Raw genomic sequence first — 23,002 nt, 5'->3', positions numbered from 1 at the left:
TGTTTAAAAAAGTGTTCCTAAAATTCCTTCAACCCAGGAGGACAATGAGAGATGTTTAATATCAAGATTAAAAAATACTGGATCAAATGTGTTTTAAATAGCTCTTCTCTGTGATCTTAAGAATGTTCAGGAATTTGCTCTTATGTTTCTAGGTTTTCTTAAAAGTATTGCTGCACCACCCACAGTCTAAAATAGACCCTGAAAAAAAAATGCAGAGATGAAAACAGACTATGTTACAAAGGTTACAGGGTATATTTATAATTGCATATGTTGTGATAGCATCTCATTAAAAGTAGAGTGCTTGGAGTTCATAGCAATAATATTCATAGCTAAAATTAGAACTATAGTGCTGTTCATTTGGAGAAGCTGTTATAAATTTGTGTAGACTGTGTACTTTTCCTTTGAGTGAGAGATTTGAGTTGTCCCAGAAACAACTCCAAAGCATTAGCAGTAAAACGTGTTTGGATGTTATCAGAGGTTTTAGTCAAAACTTTAAAAGTACTGAGTTTATACCAAGGTGAAAATATGTCTCAATGCTTATTACTTTCTGAGAATCAAATAACTTATGCTATTCTATATTCTTGTGATAAGAAACCTTAAAAATCAACAGTAATGTATGTTTAGTCCACCTTGAAAATGTCAGCTTAAAAACACAGCTGGAATGTCAACAAGAATATACATGAAATAAGTTCTGTTTTCCTTTCTCATAATCTTTTCAATCCTGAAGTCAACACAGAATACCTCTGAGCACAGTGGTATTTGGCTCAAATGCTTTGAGATCCTGAAGGTCTAATTTTTGCATTTAGGTTTTCAAAATCCTCATTGTCATCCAAAGGTATATAAATAATACCAACAGGAATTTTTATTGAGCAAGGGTATTCAGGTTCCTGGGTGCTGGGATGAATTTTGTCTCCCATGATGGGGTTATAGAAAGGCTAAGTAAATCTATATGAATTAACTTTAAAATTTTGAGGCATATTATTTTATTAGCTCGCTTACTTATTTTTTGTTACATTGCTGATTTTGTGAGTTTTGGGTTTGACTGGTAAGAAAAACTCCCTTCACGTTCCTTATCATGTGGCACTAGACTGCTTGAAGAGGAAAGCTGTATTTTGAGAAAGAAGACTAACATTTACTCAGTGTAACCTATATCCAAGCAGCGGATCCATCAAGTTTGGATTGCTATTGTTAAGCTCCTCAGCTTTTGCCAGTCCCAAGATGAACATGATCTGAATTTTAAGGTTCTAAGGTCAGCTGAGCTTTCCTGGTTTAATTTCATATATCTCTGTGTTGAAAAGGCTTTTGCATAATATTTTAGATACAGTCTGGTATACACACAAAGGAACATACATATTTTGCTGGCAAGCAATGCTAAAAAAAGTTCTTGAGGTTCCTTAACAAATACTTGCTTAATGTACAGTACACATTTGGCTTCTTTCACACACGGATCATTTCCTGATCAAAGCCAAATACCCTGAAGCACCTAACCCATTTTTTCATTGCAGAGTGGTGCAGTGCACAAACAACACTCCATAGCCTTTTATTCAGTGATGCTAGAGAGTTAATCCTAGTGGAAAACACTCAATAGTAATAATGTTCAGATTTTAATAAGTGTTTTTCATTGCTAAATCTGAAGGATGCTTTACAAAGACTATCAGAATCATTGCTCCCACTTCACAGGCAGGAAAATTGAAGTGCAGAGATACCACAGAAAACACTCCTGTGATGTTACAAGTCTACTGGCTGAACCTACAGTCCTCACAACTCCATTTTAGTGTTGTAGGCACTGTGCTGGTTTCTGCAGAGAAAGCTCCATGCCCTGAATGGGGTAATGGTTACCTTAGCCAATGGGGAAGACAGGGCTGAACTAACGGGGATGGGATTTGGTATTTCCAATGGTCTGGATGGGCAAACCCCTCCCTCCACCGCGAGATACCCAGTTCCTCCCACTCCCCAGCACACAGGGGAAAGGGAGGGCAGGGCTGAAATGCTCCTGCTCATTGTCCTCTGCTACAGAATGAAGACGATTTCTATGGCTTTTCTCATGTTGTGCTTCACCTTTGATAACATAAAGACTTCTGACTTCAAGGGTTGGGGAAAAGTCACCAAATACCACGTTGTCTGTGAGAGATCTTTACATTGTTTGGGACCACATGTGTGGCACCCTCAGGTGCTGTTCAAGGGTGCAGAGGAACACTTACCTTTGAAAACTGGACAGATTTTCCACACAGTGGCAGCTCCTTCTCGGTTATATTGTCCCAGTGCTAATTCCATATAGAACAGGGGCATTCCAGCAATGATTAAGAAGAGGATGTAGGGAATAAGAAAAGCACCTGAAAAGACAGTAAAGAGACATTTTTGTCTTTGTATTGGTTGCATTTTTCTGTCTCTGTTGCTTACTTTTACCAGCTAAAGACTGGTAAAAAAACCACTGTTTTGGGAAGTAGAAAGGAAATATTAGGAGGGAAAAACCCATGTATTCTCATACCTTTTCTGTGTTTTTTAAAGCCCCCAGAGACAGAATCCCTGAAAAAAAGCTATAGGCCTTAAATCCCATTTCCCCTTAATGCTTCCCCTCTGCTTTTTGGCTTTAAAGAGAAAAATAGCTGAAAACACTTGCATAGCTGAAAGGGACAAAGGGACTATGAAAAATTTTGTCAAGTTATTTTTTTTTAGTGTAGTATTTTCAGAAGGGAGCACGGAACCAGCAACAGGAGAGAAAAAAGTGAAATCCTGTAAGTGCATCTTAAACCATTGAGTAAAGCATCTGCAGGAACCTCTTGGCTTGAAAACTAATTAGTACCAGTTAATTATATAGAATTTGGGCTTCCATGACATATTTTGGATTTTGCTATAATAAATTCCCTTATTCTTATGAAATGGGTTAGACAACACACCCCTTTTTCCAACCTAGTGATGCCCATGGCCATACTGTGGAGGATGTGGAGGTTTCTGCTAGGCCCCAGTGCAGCATCTTGGTATTGCAGCAGGACAGTGCTGGGGCTGCTGGCACCTTCCTGGAACACTTCACAAGGCTGAGCATTCTCCTGTGAGTTTGTACTGTCACTGAGAAGCTGACACTTTGGAAAAATCCTGGTGTGGCAGCTACTATAGAGTAATGAGTATTGCCAGCTGAAATACAAAAGGATCACCTAATGTAGAAGCAACCTGAAAATTTCTTAGCTATTTTTTATATGATCCAAGTCGCAGAGAGATTACCCCAGTGCATGGCTACATGTGATAATATGAAGCAATTATAACTGGTGTCATGTTTAATAACTGTGGGCTCTGACAGTTCTCTGCTTTGTGGTACATGCAAAGGGTAGCTTTTATTATATTGTGCAGCTTGCTCGGTCAAGAAGAGTTCAATTAATATTAAACTTGCCTGTATTAAAAACATTATTGGATTGCTTTAATAACTAGAGAGCTGACAGAGTAATTACATATACTGAATAACTGACTAATGTCCTTAGGAGTTACCTATGAAAAAGAAAGTAGATTGTGAATATCAAGGCTCAATTTTTCAGCAAAAGGAAAAACAACAGTAGCTTGACTATTTCTCCTAATATCAAGTAGTATAAACTTTTGCAAACCTTTAAAATCTGTTGTGCTGGTTTAGTAATTTGAAAACTTCCTTTGTGAAAGGAAATAAGTTCGTATTACTCCTAAATTTATGCACTTACAGAAGATAAAAAAGCTGAAAGCATGACTGTAGCTTTTTGAAACATGCCAGTAAGCAGAATGAATTACATGTTTGAAAGTATGTTTGAGACTATTGTTATGCTTTTAAAAGTCTGAATAGTTGTTTCTTTACCTTTTGAGCTTGCTTTTCACAGATATTACTGGTGTAAGCTGCCTTGCATGACTGCTCAGAAAGGGAATTTTGACTATATACTGGAGAATAGAATGGAAAAACAAACTCTGCTCTCTTAGTCATACCTCCAATCTACTTCTAAAAGTAACGTGCTGTAACATAATGGTAAGGACAATGTATTCAGCATTCAGTCATAAGTTTAGTCATTTGAAAGTTGAAACCTTGCAATGAAACAGAGACAAGGTATATCAACAGAAAGAAAAAATAGCTTAATCCTTTGAGAATGCATATTAAAAATTGAAATATATCGGTTGTTTCACTTTGGGGGCAAGAATCTTCTTCATGATGGAATGTAATGTAAATGCACCTTGCATTTACATAAGCTACTACAGTATCAGTGGTACATGTTTTGGTAAGATTTTAGTGATGTTTATAATCTGTTTTATTGCAATGATTGCCATGTTGAACTGGTGTATGTTTGAATACTGTACAGAAAAAAAAAATTATTCAACAGATACTTAATACCCTGCAGTTCTGAGGTCTGTTCAATGTTGAAACATACTCAGCCAAATTATTCTGGGATACTGGATATTGCTTTCGCTACATCTAGTATCTGGAAAAATTATTTTACATGGTTTTACTGTCAGATTTCCTGCAGGTGAGCTTTTGAAGTGCCATACTTGTCTTGCTTTGATCATATTACAGCGTGCAGAGCTGACTCACAAACCTGGCTTGTATTTGGGAGGTATGGGGTTTACAGGGAGTGATGTTTGATTGATGTCATGAGACTGTGGAAACTTGATGCCTATTCAGGGAAATTTGTATTTGAGAAGATTAACCCTGGAGATGGGTAGTGGACATACGTATTAAATGCTAGTTTAAAATACGCAGTTTTTAAGTATGACTAATACTAAGATGAACTGTGAAGTGTACTCTACTTAGGCATACTTGCTTAAGTGTCATCTGTTTGGCTGCGAGTCATTCCAGGCTTTAGTTAAAGGAGGTTTCTTTCTTTTTTTTCTTCCCCCGCCCTGCCCCCGCAAGGGATTAATAAGGTGTGGTGTAATTTTCATCAAAGAGCAGTTACACAGTATGGCAGGGTTTCATAGCTGGGTTACTTTTCAGGTGCTATGTGATTGAAGTATTTTGAAATTGAGATAAATACCAAAGTAAGGGTGCTTAGTCATATTAGTTTGACTTAATGTTTTGGAGTCTTCTGGAAACTTCTTGTTTAGCAGCTTCTGGTTTGGTAAAAAATAACAAAAAGCCCGGTACTTTTGTAAGTATCTTTGTATTTGTTCTTATTTTCCTTGCCAATATCCAGAATCAATTTTCATGGTGTCTGCTCATCCCTTCCTGGGATCAAGGGCCCTTCGAAGAAAAATAAATGATGGTGAAAACATCATTCAAATTTCCACATGAAATAAATATCGAATAGAATGGTCTGCAAATGCTTGCAAGCAGCCTGTGTGTGAGAGCTGACCAGTGTCACTCTGGGCTTGCACAGGGGCTCTGTTACGGCTGTTTAGGAGCAGTCAACAAGAGGTGTTGTTTGGAAGGCTTCCTACAGCCCTGTTTGTGTGTACATCCTGTGGGCCAGGGAAGAGACAAGGCACTCCTGGTGGGCCTCTTGCTTCAATCCACTGGTGTGAATTGAAGCATCAGCCCAGACTTCTCCTCAGGAGCACTTGCTGTTGGTGCCTACCCTGTCCAGGAGGCCAGGGTGTGCCAGGGAGGGTGTCAAGCTGTGTCACTCCTGCCCGTGCCACTGGCCGCAGAAACTGCAGCACTTTATTTGCATGAATCCAGTGTCACATTTGGATAGGCCAGACAGCTGAACTCTTAGGAAGCAGAGCTTGGCTAACACTTCAGACAAGCTTGCCAAGATCTACCTACCTCAGCGAGCTGAGGGAACGCAATCTGTGCGATCGCAGCTTTGGCAGTAACACGCTGATAGCACTCGAGGGGATTCCACTCCCCCACGGTGTGAGCACACAGCTGCATCCCACAAGGCAACACTAGTTTCAGAAATCCCTAATGGTTCCTAATTTCCCTCTACAGCTAAAAAGCTGAAGTCATTAACATCTGTAATACAGCTCTGGCACATGAGCCATACTTGATTCTCTACTGAGTCACATGCAGCTCAAAAGCCACAGGCTGGCCTTAGGCTGTTGTGAACTGCTACATCCTGACAGATTTCACGAGATCCATACATGTCCCTTTAAGGTACTGGTGCAAATATGGGGTTAAGACAGCCTTATGTCTTATGAAAAACTAGGTTAGGTCAAACCCTCAGCTTCTGCAAGAACCATCTATGTGAAACTTCCAGTGGAAACTTACACAGGATTTTTTTAAAAAACTATCAAATTTAATTAATGAAGGACAAAATACAAGACAGACTTTGCATTCCTGTGTTCAGTGCCAAAACAGCTTCTTAATTTTGGTATACCACACAGAGTGCTTCCTCTCTTTGTCAGCATTCCCAGCATCCTAAGGGGTGGGAAGCAAAAGCTCTAAATATTCTTCTCAGTCCTGCAAGGAGCTCTCATCTCACTTTTAAATCCCAGAAAGAAAGGAACATTAATTTACTAATGGCTGAAAAAAGGTAATTTAAATAGCTATGGGTTTCCTAAAACGATTTTTGATGCACATACAAGAAGTAAGCCAGGACAGGGATAGTTGAAACAATTTTGAACTCTTGGTGCTTGTTAGCCTTCTGCATTTGTTACCATGGTTATTTCTGGTCAAAATGTTATACTGGCAGGGTTGTCTGCTAAAACAACAAACTTTGAGCAAATATTGCAATATATTTTCCAGTAGGGGTGTTTCCAGTATTTGTACAGGAAAAGTCTAAAAGCAGAGATCTCCCAGTTGGTGAACTGAAATACAAGCTAATATCTCTATTGACATTGATCAACAGGGTTTTGGGGTTTTTTTTCCATTCAGAATAAATAGTATTCCAAACAATATAAACAAACAGCTGATAGAACGCAGTACATCTGCTTGGACAACAAGGAAAATGGGTGGAAACTGATCTGTGCAGACTCTCGTGAATGAAAAATGAAGTCACTGATGCAGAGTTCTTGAAATCTAGCTCACCATGGGCAGAAAACTAGGTAATTGGAGGGACAGGTGTTTCTAGTACATGGGTGTTACCTGGCTCTTCAGCAGACAGGCCACCAAGCTTGCACAGCCTGCAAGGGCACCTCTGAAGGAGGGGAGCTGGAGCCTGCTGCTGACAACAGGGATGAAGGGATGAAACACAAAGACCTTACTGACCTGAGACTAAAAGCAATGAGGGTCAACAAAGAGAAGTCAGAGCCACAAAGAAGCATGATGGAACCTCAGGTCAAAGACAAGATGATGATGATAACAGCAGCTGTATAATGATGTTGACAGCAGCTAGCAAGAGATTCTAACTGTAAAAACATTTTTCTGCAAAACAGATCGCATGTCTTACTATAAAAATTTCAGCAGCACTTTACACATGTAAAATTCTCCAAGCATACAATAAAATCTTCCAAGTATGCAACATTTTTTAATGGAAAGTATTTCTGAATCATAAAACCAGTGGATCTATACCATAGTGACTGGCGTGTTTCTGTTGAATCCTTTACATTTAGCTACTCCCTGTAACAAACCATTGCTAGATTTGAACTTATTTATATTACTACTCTCAGTTTGGGCTCAGAGCCTTCAGTTTTTTCAGAATTGCAATTTTAACAGCATTCCTTTCACTCAAAAGAAAGTGAAAATAGTTTCCAGAAATGGTTCAGTGCTGTTGGCTGAGGCCAACTGAAGCCTGCATTTTTTGTCTTGAGTTGTTAACCTGCTACTGCCTTAAAATCACTTGAAGTAACTTGAAGTGCAGTGTATTTATAAGCTGGTCACTGATTAGTAACAGAAAGGGTTACGAAGGCCCTCCCCACGCAAATCCAATCATCCTTTTGCCTTTTGTTACAAGAGTCATGAGCTAAAGAAACCCATTAGTAGCTATTTTGAACAAATTAATGAGAGTTAAATATATCCAGCCACTCAGAGCAGCATGATTCATTCATAAATAACAGCCAAGTCATTGGCCAAGGTCCTATTTACATAAATTAATGAAACGATCACATTTATGACAATGTGTGGTTTAAAGATAATTGCAGACACATGCAAGAACAGGACTCTGGCCTGTGTTGTTTGGTAGAAAATTAAAGAATAAATGAAGAGACGTGGTGGGTATGAGAGAATGTAAATCAGGTTGATCCAAGGTGGACAGCGTGGCAGTGGGAGCTCTGGAAGGGCTTTCTGCTGCTGACCTTCACAACACTCACTGTGGCTGGCATAGGAAAGGAACAATTCCCACCATTTGCCATGACTGTGACCATAGAAAATCCAAAGATCTGCTTTATGGGTTGCAGTGAGAGCTTTTTACACTGTGCCTCTTTAGCAGAGGTACTATTGGACTTGGATCTTTTGTTTCTAGATCAATGCAATAATGTGAGTTTTATCTGTAGTTTGGTAAGTGAACACTTGTAGTTTTTTACAACAACACGAAAGCCTAGCTACTAGCATTCCCACACAAATCCACTGTCTTGATTTTGTGCCTTTTTTAATTACCTGGCTGGCTTAAACAAGAAATGAGACAGTAAGTGATCTGGACTGTGGAGCTAGCTTGTAGATTGTTCTGTGCCATCCCTATTGATAAAGCTCAATAGGACAGAGGCTGTAGGAGTGGTAGTATCATTTCCTGGACAGATAACACCATTGGGAACAAACCAGTGAACTTTATAGTTCAGAAACTCTTCAGAAGGCCCTAGTCAGGGAGACATGTAGTACTGGGCTACTGGGTCAGCAAGCAGATTCCTCCCTGGAGAGCACTGCTGCTTCACAACAGACATGACTGTTGTGGACTTAACAGACATGACTGGAAGCTTAAGAGATATTAAATTGAGAGGGAAACATACTATTCTAATGTTTAATTAATAGGAATGTTCTATTCATGTTTTTTCTCCAACCTTGCAATCATTAGGGGTGACATGAGGATATATTCACCTGCAATTGCATATCAACAAAACCACCCAGGTAAGGTGTAGGCTGTACTTCAGATATACAAGAGCAAGGTGCCTGTCAAAATGCACCCTGATTTATTGGTGCCAGAACATCCATGGCTAAAAATATTTTTTTAATGAAGATAACAGAAAGTATTTTCTATTAGCTTGTGGATCAAGATAAGCAGGTTTTCCTAGATCCCAGCACTATATCCATAGCATAACATCATGTGACAAGTTTTCCTTGAACTGGTAAGGACTGAAAAGATATTTTCTGTGATATACCAAACATCATCATGTACACAAAAGGAAATACTACTTCATCAGCTTAGCTGTCTCTTAAATGTAGGGAGAGTTGGTGCCAGGGAGATTTTGGCAAGTTTGGTTCAGATATAGACTGTTAGTCATAGTTTTCTCATCTTCTCGGAGAATTTGTATGTTCATTTGTGTTGGGTTTTCTTTTCTTCAGTCAGCTGTAAACTAAAGTGGATGTTTTCAAAGTTCATGATTAATCTGACTTTGATGCTGGAATGGCTCATGAGATATTTTGATCTAACTTGCTGTCTAGCATAGACTATAGTTTCAGACAGGAAAACCTACAAACCTGATTGGAAGCTACTAGACAGATCCTTTGCTATCTGGTTGTTTTGTTTTGGAGATTTTTTTATTTGTTTTGTTTGTGTTTTATTTTTGAATCAAGTGCTTCATCTTTTTGGGTTTTTTAATAATCTATATAGACTGAGTGAACTAATTAATTACAGAGCAATAGTGATACCTGCTTTTCTGTCTGGAATTGTCACCCTACAGGTATTTCTTGGTGTAGCAGATTCCTGCATTGGCAGGTTGAAGAGCTGTGTAGGCACTTTTGGTACTTACATTAAGTTAGGATACCTCCTTTCTGAGCTGTGCTTTTAACTCATCAGGAGTACCAAGTTTATATCCCTGAAATGTTTTTCCACCTTACTAAAAAAGAGCCTGGAATGAGTCCTCTGGAGTTGAGCCCATCATTTAGGCAGTATTGGTCCTTGCTTTCTGCCCTGTCTACCACTCTCAGGACTGCCCCTGTGGGAGCTGCTCGCTGTCCTTGTGCATTGCACCACTGCACACGAGGAGATTTCCCTCCCAGCCATGCACTGCCCTGGCTGAGCTGATCAGAGCCACAGCAGCAGCTACACAGCAAGGCAAGGTGTGTGAAATGTGCTTTGTGCTCTGCATGTAGCAGGGCAATTCCTGGTTCTCAGCAAACTGGGATGGAGGGTGTTGCTCTTAAAGACTGCTTTTCTTTTGCACGTTGTCAAAATGAAAACCAGGCCTGCAGCCTCCAAGTTAAGCACCCTCTGAGGAGGATGCAGTACCCATTTTAGGCAGCATGAGATTCATAACTGTGCCAGGGTAAAACAAAGTGCCCAAGACATCTTAAATCAGCTCCAGACAAGTGCCAAGCAGCTTTCAAGAGGATTAATGTTCAAACCAATAGGAGGTAAATGCCTTGAAATTCTGCTAAAGAAGAATCAAGCACAACAATCTGTGGTACTCTTAAAAACTTGCCCTACACTGTTTATTGATTAATCCAATTTTAAGTTGTAGCTTCAATTTTTGGAGTCAAAGACTAAAGCAAAACATTCATTTTCCTTCCAGTCTTTATTAGATATTTATTTTTCTTAGTGTAATACTTTCTGCATTATTTTAACCTTTACAAACTTTTGCCTAAGAGAATCCCCTAAATTCTTCCTTTCAGTAAAAGGGTTATTTCTATTACAGAAGTGTGAGATAGTCAATGTTCCTAGCTATAAGAATTCTAGTAAATCTTACCTTTACTCTCAGTAATGAAGCCTTCCTTCTGATACCACTAAAGGAAGCAGAGTAACTGATATTTTTCTGATATTTCTTAGACATGCTTTCTAAAGCATGTATGAAGTACAGATATCAGACATATTTGAAATGAATGTTATCTAGCCATAAAGAATATTTTCTTATAGAAGGCAAATGCTGCATAATTTTAATTTATTTGTAACTTTTAACAGCTGTGTATGGTGCTGTTAACAATGATACTGGCAAATTCACAAAATTTCACAAAAACTGTCACTGTTCTTCACAGAAAACTTTTCCTTTTGAGAAAAAAAAATTATTTGGCACAAGGTAGTGCTGGTAATATCCTGTGTGCCAGCCATTAGGTGGGGTCTCTGAGAATTTGGCCATTGTGAACACAAAGTGAAACTTCTCAGTACCATCCCTCCTGCAGCAGGAGGACTGTAAGAACTCTTCTTGACATCAGTTTGCTTGAAAGGCTAAACTTAGTCTTATTTAGACCACTATGAAATCACAACAGCGCTGCACAAATCTACCTGCACTGGCTAGCAGCACCCTTCTTTCATTTTCCATCCTCCAACTACCCAGCTTCTTCTGTGGGAATTAATAAGACAAAAGTTTTTTCTTTAAGTTTGCAGCTTGGGTCTTATGTTTGTTCTTAGTGGACTGTTTTCCTAATAGGCTTCAAGCACTGTAATTCTACCCTCAGTCCAAGCTGTCCAGTACATGCTTTGTCACTGCCACTCAGCACAGGGCCTCCTAGCTTGAAATGCCATGGAAGAATGTAAAAATTACCCCAGGGCCCATCATAGCTCCCTGCCAAGATGAAGCAGAGGCATATTAACAGTTTGAAGCAAAATCCTTGTTTCGTCACAGTGCAAACTTTTGCTTGGGCAGATTGCAGAGCAGTATTGTTCATGGATTACTCAGACCTTATGATAAATCAGTGTGGCTGAAACTGGTGTTTTCAGCTTGTCATACAGCAGGTTGTTGGTTTTTAAAAAAATTCTAAAGAGCTTTAAACGCATAATACATCATGACTGTAAAATGGTATTTAGAGAGAAAAAATATAGGCGATCTTGAAGATCTCAAAATCTCCTTATTTAGGGTCACAGTGATTTTGTCACCAGCTTCTGTATGAGTCAATGGAGGATTAGCTGGCTTTTTAGGAAGAGCCTGATAACTGGCTTCTGCCTCTTTCTTTTAGGGTAGAGTCAAGAGAGTAACTTATGCCAGAAAGTAGCTATATTCTTATATAGCCACCAATTTCAAAAGGTCAGAAACCATAAAGTAGGCCCCAGAATACTTGAAACTGTATGTTCTACTACAGTCCTTTTACTTTCCTGCTTGCTTTTAGTTTTGAATTTACTTTGTATTTTCCCACCTTTTCTTTTCAGCCTTGAAAGCTAGAAAGAGATCCTTGCCTAAGCATTTGTCCCTATGAAACTGTGAGAGTAAAAGGCACTTCTTAAAATAGTACTTTTTTTATTGCTTGAGCCTGGCATAGGAGAATGCTGAGGTCATATCTAACTCTCACAGAGTAAATCTAGTTTGTGTAATAATCAACATCATCTATGTAATCTTGACAGTTTGCTTTTCAGGTAAAGTTCTGAGCTATTGTACTGAGTGAAGATCAGTTACGTCTCAGTGGAAGTTTTCTGTATCAGTTTAGTCTGAATAGTTTTTTATTACTTTACTCTGTTTTTCTTTTCACATAGTTCTTACTCTGGAAATTCTGTCTACTTCAGAGTCCTTAAGAGAGAGACGTCTGTTATTTGGGTTTAAATCCTGGCTCTGGTGACGTCAATGGAAAAAAATCACCCATTGACTTCAGCTGGGTCAGGATTTCTCCCATGTGGTTTACGAACCTATTGATTTTAACTAAGGCTGTAGAGCCATACACACATGAGAAACAAACTGCAGAAAAGAAGCAAATGATCAAACTCTTCCCCAAAACAAACTGTCTTTGATCTCACCAACACCTGTCTCACAATCTCATTTACACATCTGGATTTCTCTTCTTAAAGGAGACAAAGCACTGCACAGCACAAACTATTGCTTAGTTTTGTGATAAATTGTAGAATTAAGATGCCTGTGTACAGCTCTAATCTCCCCTCAGTTTGAGGGCATGAGCTTGGGAGCTTTCTTCAAGCATCAGCCTTACTGCACATCAGCAGATACAGCCTTGCATGCTGGTGAAGAGTCATGTACCAAACATCCTTCTGAGAGTGGCTTCTAAGCTGTGAACTTGATGTTTTGGTAACATTTGGCCTTGAACTTTTTAAAATCATAATAAGTCCAATATACTTAATTGTGAAATGATTGTGTTGTGAAATAATGATTTCTCTGCCAAGAAGGAAAGATGCTGAGACCTCCTGAAATGTGGGTTACATTAACATTGAAGAAGAAAAAAGAAATATTTCAATTGTAGAATGTACCCATGAAAGTCTGTGTGGAGCTGTTTTTTTTTTTTTTTTTTTTTTCCCCAAAGGCAAATCTTTTGAGGGCATTTGGAGCACCTTCTAAATTTAGGATTTGAGAAATTGTTTCCTCCTGTACCAATCCTTGTGGGGAAGAGACACTATCTCTGTTTTATTGCTGCTTTAGAAAAGGTGTGTTCAGGGTTAACCTCTTGTTACCAATGGATTGTGTCCTTGGTGTCATTGTGGCCAGGCTGACAATGAGGTCCTACATGTGAATTAGGCATGGCTAAAAGCTGCCACTCCTATAATATCCTAATAAATATAATAAAGTGGGAAATCCAAGAATGGTCTGCTTGGGAACGATCTTTGTTATTACTGGGCAAGTCTGTATTTAAAAGTAATGAGCCACCATGACCTTCTTTTTTCCTATAAATATTGTGACATTAATTATCAGGTTGGGATCTCCCAAGACCTGTGAGGATCTACTGCTCCACCTTGTGGTCTGAAAAACGCTTCCCGTTATTCTACTCTGTACAGAGTGCTCTGCCAGAAAAAGTCCAGCCTCTTCCCCTTTTTTATTTATCTGGAATTTGACTAGAATCAGTATCATACTTTCCCTCGAGATAAGGATCTTAAGGGCAAGTAACATGCTGTCACCTTTGGCATGCTTCAGGATAGACATTGCAAGAGGTCTTTCATTACAGAAGAGAAAAATATAACTGAAAATATCAGTGAAGAGAAGAGTACTGTCCACACATACCCACATAGCTCAGGAGATGCAGAATAAATTAAAAATAGCTGGCAAAACCCAAGATGCACAATACTCAGCTGCTTTTTTCAGTACATACACTGGGCCCAAGGAAACAGTGATCTGGATGGTCAATGAGGCAATTGCTGAGGGTTCATCCTTCCATGCTGCTGTTGGGCCAGAAATCAGCTCATTCCCACACTCCTGCAGTCTTCAGTAAAGATGAATGCTGTCCAATTGCCCAGCCAAAATCCTTCCCCTCCATCAATGCCACAAAAACTGATTCTCAGGCTAGGAAGAGTGATGTAGCAAGACATGACAGCCAGTGCTTGGAAATCATGCAATAACTTTCTCCAGCTCAGAAATAAAGACTGCAAAGGAGTAATATTCTTCTGCTGTTGAAATCACAATTCCTGTGTACTTCAGTGGGGTGGGATCAAACTGGTCTTCTGATGCAGGATTTGTTCTAGGGAAACAGTTTATAGCAAAGCAATACAAGAAAGACTTTCTGTCTGTGTGGTTTAACACCACCAGTCTGGGAGGGTTGGATCCTATTTTTGACACCTAGCACATATTCTTGGACAATTATAATAGCCAAACGGATAGCAATCAGTTAATACCTACATTAAGAAGAGCTTCTGTAATCACTTGTGCTTTTGGAAGTGAGTGGTTGTGTTCATAAAGCCTTAAGGAGTAGGAGCACTGGAAAAATTACCATCTTCTATAAAAAGACTTATTGTATAATAAGGGCACCTTGTCTTACTACATACCAGCAGTCAGAAAGCTCGTCATAAAAAAAACATTTATGGACTGGCAACAGACAACTGCCTGCCCAGTCCTGCCTGAATTTGGCTTAGTAATATATTACCACAGAATTCTGTTCACTGGAAGGTTGGTAGTGTGCTGTAGATGAGTGTAGAGAAGGACGTGGCTTACACAGCCAGACCTCCGTGCAGACAGTTTCTGCCTCTGAATGGTAGACCCTGGTTCCCAAAGTGCTGCTCTGTGCTGTCACCTTTGTCATGCTTCAGGAAAGATTGCAAAACTTGTTTGAATAGAGAATAGGGGAAAGGAGAAAGAAGAGTGAAAATAAAACAAAGGATGGTTTGGATAAGTAGTTTAGAGGTTCTTTCCCATGGTTTTCTTGAAGACTATGTCACAAGACAAGGAAATTAACTGTTTTCCTTCCATGGCTCTCACCTCTTTTTCCCCTCTTTATGGATTAAAGGTTTCAAAAGCTCTGTGACTAAAATTAAGTATGTTGAATCTATACAGAAGTGAAGATGCTGAATTACACTACAGTTACCCAGAATTTCCATGAGAACAGGAATTATTCAGCAGTACTGGGGATCTAGGCACTTTCAGTGGTGATTTCTTGAAGGACTCAGATATCCATCTTTAGGAAATCAAGTGTTGAATGTCAATAAAGCCTTGCATTGGAACTTATTCTGATTTGGCACCAGTATATAAGATCTGCACAATTAGGATGAAATTTTCCATTAAAGGTTCAAGTCTTGGTATGTAGGTAGGGAGAAGGAAAGCAGATGATTAAGGAGTTGCAGTTGGAGGAGGCAATTGCAGCTTGGCAAGACCTGGGTAATGGACTGCTAACATGAATCCTTTGTCTCCAAAAGCCTTGAGGAAGGAAAACTCAAGGTTTATAACCAATATGACATTTCTGGATTTACATACTCTTCATTGAAAATGGATTGGGACAGTGGATTTGTCCTTAAATACAATTTGTTTTAACTTTAATAATTATAACGGTGATAATAGAAACAACAATAATGATTTTTTTTCTTCATTTTAAGTCAAGAAGTTGAGAGTCAGTTGCAAGATTCCAGGGGGGTTGAACAATCTTTAAGGTCCCTTCCAACCCAAATAATTTTATGATTCTATATGTTCAAAGGAAATGGAAAGTACTAAGAGTGAGGTAGTAGTGAAAGACCCAGAACTGTTTCATAAGGACACATCATTTAAATTTGTGTCTTGACTTCTAAATTACAATACTTTAGTATAACTGGAAATTTGAATTATTTGGTTATGGTTTACTATTTTGTAATAACGTTGAGAGCAGTTAGGTACAACAGTGTCTAATAACTGTATGTAATAACTGCAATGTGTGTAAATGCAGGGCAGACTGATTTCAGAGAACCATAATACAGTTCTTAAATATTTGATCAATTAGTTAAACTGGGACAAAGGCTTCACAACTGGGAGTTGCTGATGTGCTTACCATCAGACATAGCAAAAATGAAGACATGGGCTATTTGATGTGGCTTCTCAGAAGTGCTCAAAATTCTTTAAACCATTCATTTCCATTTTAATGCACAGCAAGAGGTTCAGTAATTTATGGACTGATTTTAATCCATCATTCCCCTCACAGCACATCTAAACTCTCACTAAAGCTGTATGTTCCTCCTGATCTTATGTGTAAGTAGATGTATTAACATTCTCTCTCATACTGGTCTAAGCATGGCAAAGCAGTATCTGTCTGGAAATAGTATCTTTAGACTGCTGGAGCTGTATTCTCATATTCACCAAACTGACAGACAGGTTTGTGATATTTTGCCTAAAAATGAAAGTGAGATTCTGCCCCCAAACCATGTAGACCATATCTCACTCCCTTTAGAGATATTGTGGTTTCTTCAGTAAAGAAGGGCTGTTGGCTGCTACACTCCTAACCTGGCCTTTCCATTTTCCATTACACCCAGAGCTTATGATGTGAGTGATAAATCAGACACATGAAACTCACCTGCCTGCTGTTTCAGCTTGAATGAGTATCCAAACCCTGCACCCCATTTCAAACTGTAAGGAAGTCCTGTATTTGTTTCAGTAGGAGTTAATATGACCTTTGAAGGCTCCCTAATGTGACTTGCAGAATTTACTTGTGCAAAAAGGTTTACTAAGGATATTTCAGTATTTCTTCCTTGGCAGAACTGAGAAGGGTGTACAGGAATGAAGAGGGCTTGAGGGTGGGGCAGGGGATGGGAAGACCATAAACAGAGATTTTAAATTTTCAAAAACAGAACTAAGTTTAGTTCTTGAAGACTTTTCTGCCTCTTAGTTTAGAATAAAGTACTTCAAGTGGTAATCAAATTGTGCATCCAAAATGTGTTTGGAAAATGCATCTTTGCTTTTGTCAGCTGGTCCACACCTGCTCTTCTATTGTCAGTAAAGCTGGAAAATTAGTCTTGGTAATTGATATGAGCTCCCTTTAGATCAGTTCTCAATGCTTGCCCCGCATCAGCCACAGGATGGTCCTTTTTAGGTGTGAAATCAAACTAAATATTATGGATCTCATCTAGAACCTTTTTATGCTGGTATATCTCTAGACCTTTGTAAATTTATCAAGCTAAGCATTGCTAGAATTGTTCAGGGACAAATAACATCTCTGCATGGGCAGGTATTTAGCTGAGAATCTATATAGTGTGCCACTTATACACTATTTCATGATATCATACCTCAGAGTCCGAGGTTGAAAGTTGAAAGATTTGCGTGAGAGATTCAGTTCTTCCCTCTCAGCTATTCTTAATACTCCATATGTAGTAGGTGTATGATGCAGTAGCTTATAACCCTGCAGAAATTTCTGTTCTGAAGATTTATTTTGTGGAGCCACCAAGACATGTAGAGCAGAACAGGGAATTTCAGAGAAGCAGCTGGCATATGAGCTCCAGTGCTGAGGAGCCTGGGTGAATCCATGCCCTACATGCACCCGGTGATCAGTGGCTGATTGAGGAAGGGAAAGAAAATAGATGGTGTGGGAAAGGGAAGAGAGCATCTGTGAGCTGGACACTGACTCTGGGTCTGGGAAAGGAGGTACTGCCACACCACACAACTGAGCATTATTCCTTATGTCACACCATGGCTGAGAACCCAGAGCTTATAGCCACAGTGAGGAGATCAGCACAACAGTTTAACCTATCTGAGGTCAGTGGTTTGATGTGCAAATGGGAATTGAAAACCCCTTTTTAGGAAACCAAAATCACTAGATTTGCATCTGAGCTTTGATTGACTGATGAGTCAAACTCTTGGCGTAGGCTTTGCAGTGAGATTACTTCAAAGTTGATTTATTATTATCATCATCAATGCTCTTTTGAAATATAAACTCTGATATTGTAAGGCAAAGGTCATCCACCTTTGAACTGTAAAGTGCCAGGTTATATTCTTCCCCAAAACAGTGATTAAATTTGGTGGCAGACACTTTGCAAAGCTGAGGAGGCAGAGTGAAGTAGAAAGACAAGGAGGTGCTGTCAGCACCACGGTTTGCTCCCAGTGAAGTGTGCGGTGGCCAGGCTCCCAGCTCTGTGGGAGGTGACAGCTCCACCGTGTCCTCCTCGATGCCTGACAGCTCAGAGCTCCTAACACTGTGCTGGGCCTGTTCAGGGATATTTGGATCTGGTTTATGCTGTCTTTGGTACCTGTGCTATGGATTGCTCAGTCCTGCATTACAGTTTACAGAACTATGACTAGGAAGGGAGCATTAGAAAAAATTGTAAGATACTTCTGAAGTGTATTGACTGCTGGCAAACTGTTGAAGCAAACGATGTCTTCTGGAAATACTGTGGTCTAAAAACACTTTAAAACAATGCTACAGGGGCATTATGATAGCTAGAGTAATGCTAAAATATTTATCTGCCGCTCTTCTTAAATTCATTAAAAACTTAATCTGATTCTTATGATACAGTAAGTCTCTAGTGACTAATCCGACAATTACATGCTTCCTAATGAGTAGTCTGAACATGACTGACCTTGCAAATACTTTGGCTCACAAAAGAAGTACTTTACATTGGTAAATTCCTTTTCCTCAAATTTCAGTGGGAAATATTAATTCTGCCTATGACTATGCAGGAACAGGAAACAAAAATTAACATTAATACTGAAGGTGTCTTGTACAAAAACTACAATAACTTGTTAACTAAGACTGAGCATCATCCTCCCCCACTGTGAGCACATCAGTTAATCATAGTAGGCATTACTCAACTTGGCATCAGTAAAATTTCAGATGTAATCCAAATACCAGGGTAAATCTTTCCCTAATTTGATGAAAGTATAATTTTAATAGTAGTCTTCTTTAATTCACCATAGCCTCTTGTAGAGCTGGGGAGCAATTAAAATGTTTGTTGTGCTAGAAAGAATTCTTTGGAATACATTGATGGTGACCACTTACAGAGAGTTATATAGCTAGGAAATCTTTTTCTTAATTTAATTTAAATTATTAAATTTAATTTAAAAAATAATTTTTTAAAAATATGCTCTTGCCAGAAAGGTTATAATGAGGATATAGCTCTTGTAAGGGTAGCCAGTAGAAAATACCATAGTTGATGATTTCTCCAGTGAAAAGCCCTGCCTCTTTGCAACTCTCAGAAATGCACTGCACAAAAAGTATTCCATCTGCTGCAAACAGTGTTTCTCCTCTGTGCTGTGAGCAGCAGTCAAAACCATGTAAGTCATGGTCTTTTTTGATCAGCTGGAGTGACAAGGTGATGTTTGAGAATTCCCCCTTTTGGAGTGTTGCCATATCTACTTAGTGGGAGTTTGCAGATTTTTCCCATCTGTACAGAGCCTACCCTATCACCTGATAAATACTTTAGAGCACACAGTGGACATATCCTGTTTCCAAGAAGTCAGTGAGGGCAAGAACTTCTCCAGTCTGTTCATACTAAACTGTCCTGTAAGTTTTCTGTGGCATGTTTCAAATTACAATACAGCCACTAGATCTGTCTCTGCCCTTGTGAGGCAGGTAAGTCCTATGAAAGTAGGAAACTGATATAGAAAAATAAATGCTCTAGATTTTTAGATCTTACTAAGGACTGGGGATTTTTTTTTAATAGCGGAAGAATGATTCCAAAAATTACCGCTGTTTACAAAAGGGTTACATTCTGCCATCTATCTTTGTGCAGAAGTCCCATTGGGGTCTCTCAGCAGGCTACTCCCAAAACACAGATGTTTCTGGCTATTCATTCAGTGTTTCAGTTCTGCTGGATGCTTCTTACTCTCCAGCTTTTTGTTACTGGGAGCTTGTTAAAATATAAATGTTTCTTTTTGTTACCACCACCAGTGCTGTCTCCCCAGTTACCTAACAGAAAAAGTCTGTATAGCTGCCACTGGGTGGTGTACGCCTTGTGTAAGTAAAACTCACTAAAGTAAACTATCAGAGTTTTGTATAAGTGGAACTTCCAGATCTAACCCAAAAGCCTCCATGTTTGGGTTGGTTTTTTTTTTTTCGGTTTTTTTTTTTTTTCCCCTAGAAAATTTCCCTGCAGTTTATTAAAGAAAGAAACTCCAGGGCTTGGCTAGTAAAAAGAAGGGGGTGTATGTATATACATCCATGTCCTTGTAAAATTCAACTTTGAATAGGGGAATACAGTGTGTGTTTATATTTTTCTTCTCAGATCTTGTAAGTTTCCATACTTTCTTGAGGGCCACCTACTTTTACAAGCATGGAAAGGCCCTTAGTTCGTCTGCAGGCATCTTGAATTAATCACAGTTAGCTTTAGGACATAGTCCATATGTCAACCACCTAAGTTTTTTTTTTTGAAATGTAGAGGAAGATGCCATTTTCTATCACTTCCATGTCCTTGACATTGTTGTTCAATTTTTAAGAACATTTCTAGAACATTTGTGGGTGTAGCTTTTGGTAGGAAAGCAGCATTTCCTTTTGTTAGGTAGCACAAGCTATGCTGACCCAGGACTTAGGACATTATAATGTGCTTCCTTTACACAGAATATTTTTTATCAATCAGTTGATAACACATCCATAACCCACATGTTTGACTGTCCAAAGTCAGCTCTAGTAAAGCCACTGAGGTTGAGTATTTGCTGAGGCTTTCAGAATAAAAGACAAACCGCAGGAGGAAAAAGAAAGGAAACCTTTTACCTTCCACTGCTTTATTTTATGTATACCATCCAATTCAAGTTTAATCTGTTCTGTTGGTTTCTTGTTTACCTAGCAGTTCCTTATAAATATCAAAAATCAAACTGTAATTCTACTATGAGCATCCTGTAATTTTTTAATAGGTTAAGTCTGAACATGCCAGACAAGTATAAAAAAAACCCTTCTGATTAAATCCCTTTAATTTGCTCAGCAGTCCAGAAAACCTACTAAGATAGTGAAATTAAGTTTTCCCCATGTCTATATCCACATACCAACTTCTGCATGGGGATACATAGCAATTACATGAAACCCATTGTGTTATTCTTTTGAGAAAGGAGAAGTTAAATTTGTGCTAGAAAGGATCCCTCATGCAGGAGAATTTACACATAAAGCAAACAAGCTCCCAAACACAGTTTGAAAGAAAGAAAAGATGGAATTGGCTTGAAACTCAGTAAAGTACTTTTAGAACCTGAAACTCTTCCAAGAGTTCCTACTGACTAAAACTGATATATATGTCCAACATAAGAGGCAATGGATGGAAAATTTTTAAGATATCAGAGTGTTTGGTCGCTGTATCAGTAAACAGTTCTTGGCCATTCTATAGACTTTGGTAGCAAAGGGCCTCTCTGCTGGTAAAGGTCAGATTTTACTTTGATGATATTACTGCAAATTTCCACTGAAATGTTCTTCTTGTAGCTGTTGGCTTTCTCTTTACTGCCATTTGGAAGTATTTGAATTAGAAGATGCTAATGAAGACCCAGTTTTTTTCTAGCTGAACTGACCTAAGGTAATATGTGGTGGCTAAACAAAATGCAAGGGTTGCAGAGTGTTACTTTCTGTGCCTGAGCTGGCAGTAAATTATGAAGGAAGCAGGTTAGGAAATTAAGTGACCCAAATTACAATAGAAAAGAGTTCAGGCACTCTGGATGTCACCTTGTGCAATGTGAGATAGGGGAATATATCTCTTTTCCTAAAAATTGCCAGATGACGTGGAGATGTGGCAGTGGTGCATCTGTCCTGAGTGGGATGAATGATGCTGCTGCCACACCTGCGCCTGACACGGCAGGAGCCTGCTGGGCTCCTGATGCATTGTGCTGCTGTAGTGTGAATGGCTAAGACTATTTTTGGATATAACGAAATAAGGATGGAGGTTATTTTTCAGTACTAACTACTTTCTTCAGTCTGTCTGGGCGGTGAGCAGAGAGGTTTTCTGACTCCTCTCAGAAGTTTTGGAGGTATCAAGCTTGACCGAGTATTTCATTAGCACCAGTACCATATTAGGTTCCAAGTACAGGTATAATTCCATGTTATTTGATAGGGATTTTCCCATTCATCTGCATTCCTTATTTCACAGGAAGCAATTATTTTATGCTACAAGTGTGAACTATTAGCCTTTATCACCAGGCAACCACACTATCACTATATACATATATAACAATCTTTCAGAACATGCTTTCTCTCTGTTGGTTCTGTCTGTATGGTTCACCGTTCACACACAGTTCTCCATCTGCCAGGCAGGCTCTGTTCTTTCTGTGTGTGATCTGAAAGCACCCCAGGCACCTGCCCTGCTTGCAGATGGTGTTACTCCGTCACAGTCTGGAGTCATCACTGACAACACAGCGTACTTCAGGGACATGAAAGTGGATGATGGAGTTAAGGTCTTCCTGAAGACACGCCAGACAATTTGAGCCAACTACAGTACTGGGTGTAATTTTTTGTTGCTGTCATTGCCAAACTGTGCAGGAGGTGATGTTTTGTTTGTAACAAGTCTCCTACCTACTTTGGAGGAGGGGAGAGCCCCCACACTGCAGAACCGAGGGCAGAAATCACGATCCTATATTCAAACTGCCCCCACGAACCCTTTCAGTGTCTGGCGCTAGCTCTTCTAGATGCTGTTTTCCTGCTTGAGTGTTTTTTGTTTGGCGTTCTCACCCCCCGCCATCCCCCCCCTTGGTGCTATTTTTTGCGAACGAAAAAAAAGTGTTAAGTAGCCTGGAGCGGCAGCAGAAGACAAACACGCCTGTACTCAAAAACTAAGTTAAAGTTCTTGGAGTGTGCGATCAGCCGTCCCCGGGAAGGGCCGAGCGGTGCCCCGGGTGCTCCGGGGGCCGCGGCGGGTCCCGCTGCCCGGGAGGAGCGGGCAGCGCTGGGAGCGGCGGTGCCTGCGCTCCTCCCTTGGCCACCGGCACCGCTCCCCCGGCTCCCGGCTCTCCCCAGAAACTCCGCCGACCAGAGCGGGATGCCGCCCTCGCGGCGGTGCTGCTCGGGGCTGCGGAGCCGGGGAAAAAGACCTCG

The 23,002-nt window shown here is 39.6% G+C and overlaps 1 protein-coding gene across 1 annotated transcript in view; it reads right to left on the bottom strand.

Annotated features, from left to right (window-relative positions):
• LOC111934580 (sodium-dependent noradrenaline transporter) overlaps positions 1–23,002 on the bottom strand; it is a 59,246-nt gene that overhangs the window by 35,785 nt on the left and 459 nt on the right. The window contains exon 2 of the mRNA XM_086847234.1: positions 2,202–2,333. Within this exon, the coding sequence (XP_086703360.1) occupies positions 2,202–2,333 (132 nt within the window). The remainder of the gene's footprint in view (positions 1–2,201; positions 2,334–23,002) is intronic.

The sequence above is a fragment of the Cyanistes caeruleus genome, chromosome 12 (assembly GCF_971803275.1).
Source record: "Cyanistes caeruleus chromosome 12, bCyaCae1.hap1.1, whole genome shotgun sequence".
Classification (NCBI taxonomy): Eukaryota; Metazoa; Chordata; class Aves; order Passeriformes; family Paridae; genus Cyanistes; species Cyanistes caeruleus.
The sequence above is the reverse complement of the archived record's forward strand: the minus strand, read 5'-3'. Positions and strand labels throughout refer to the sequence as shown.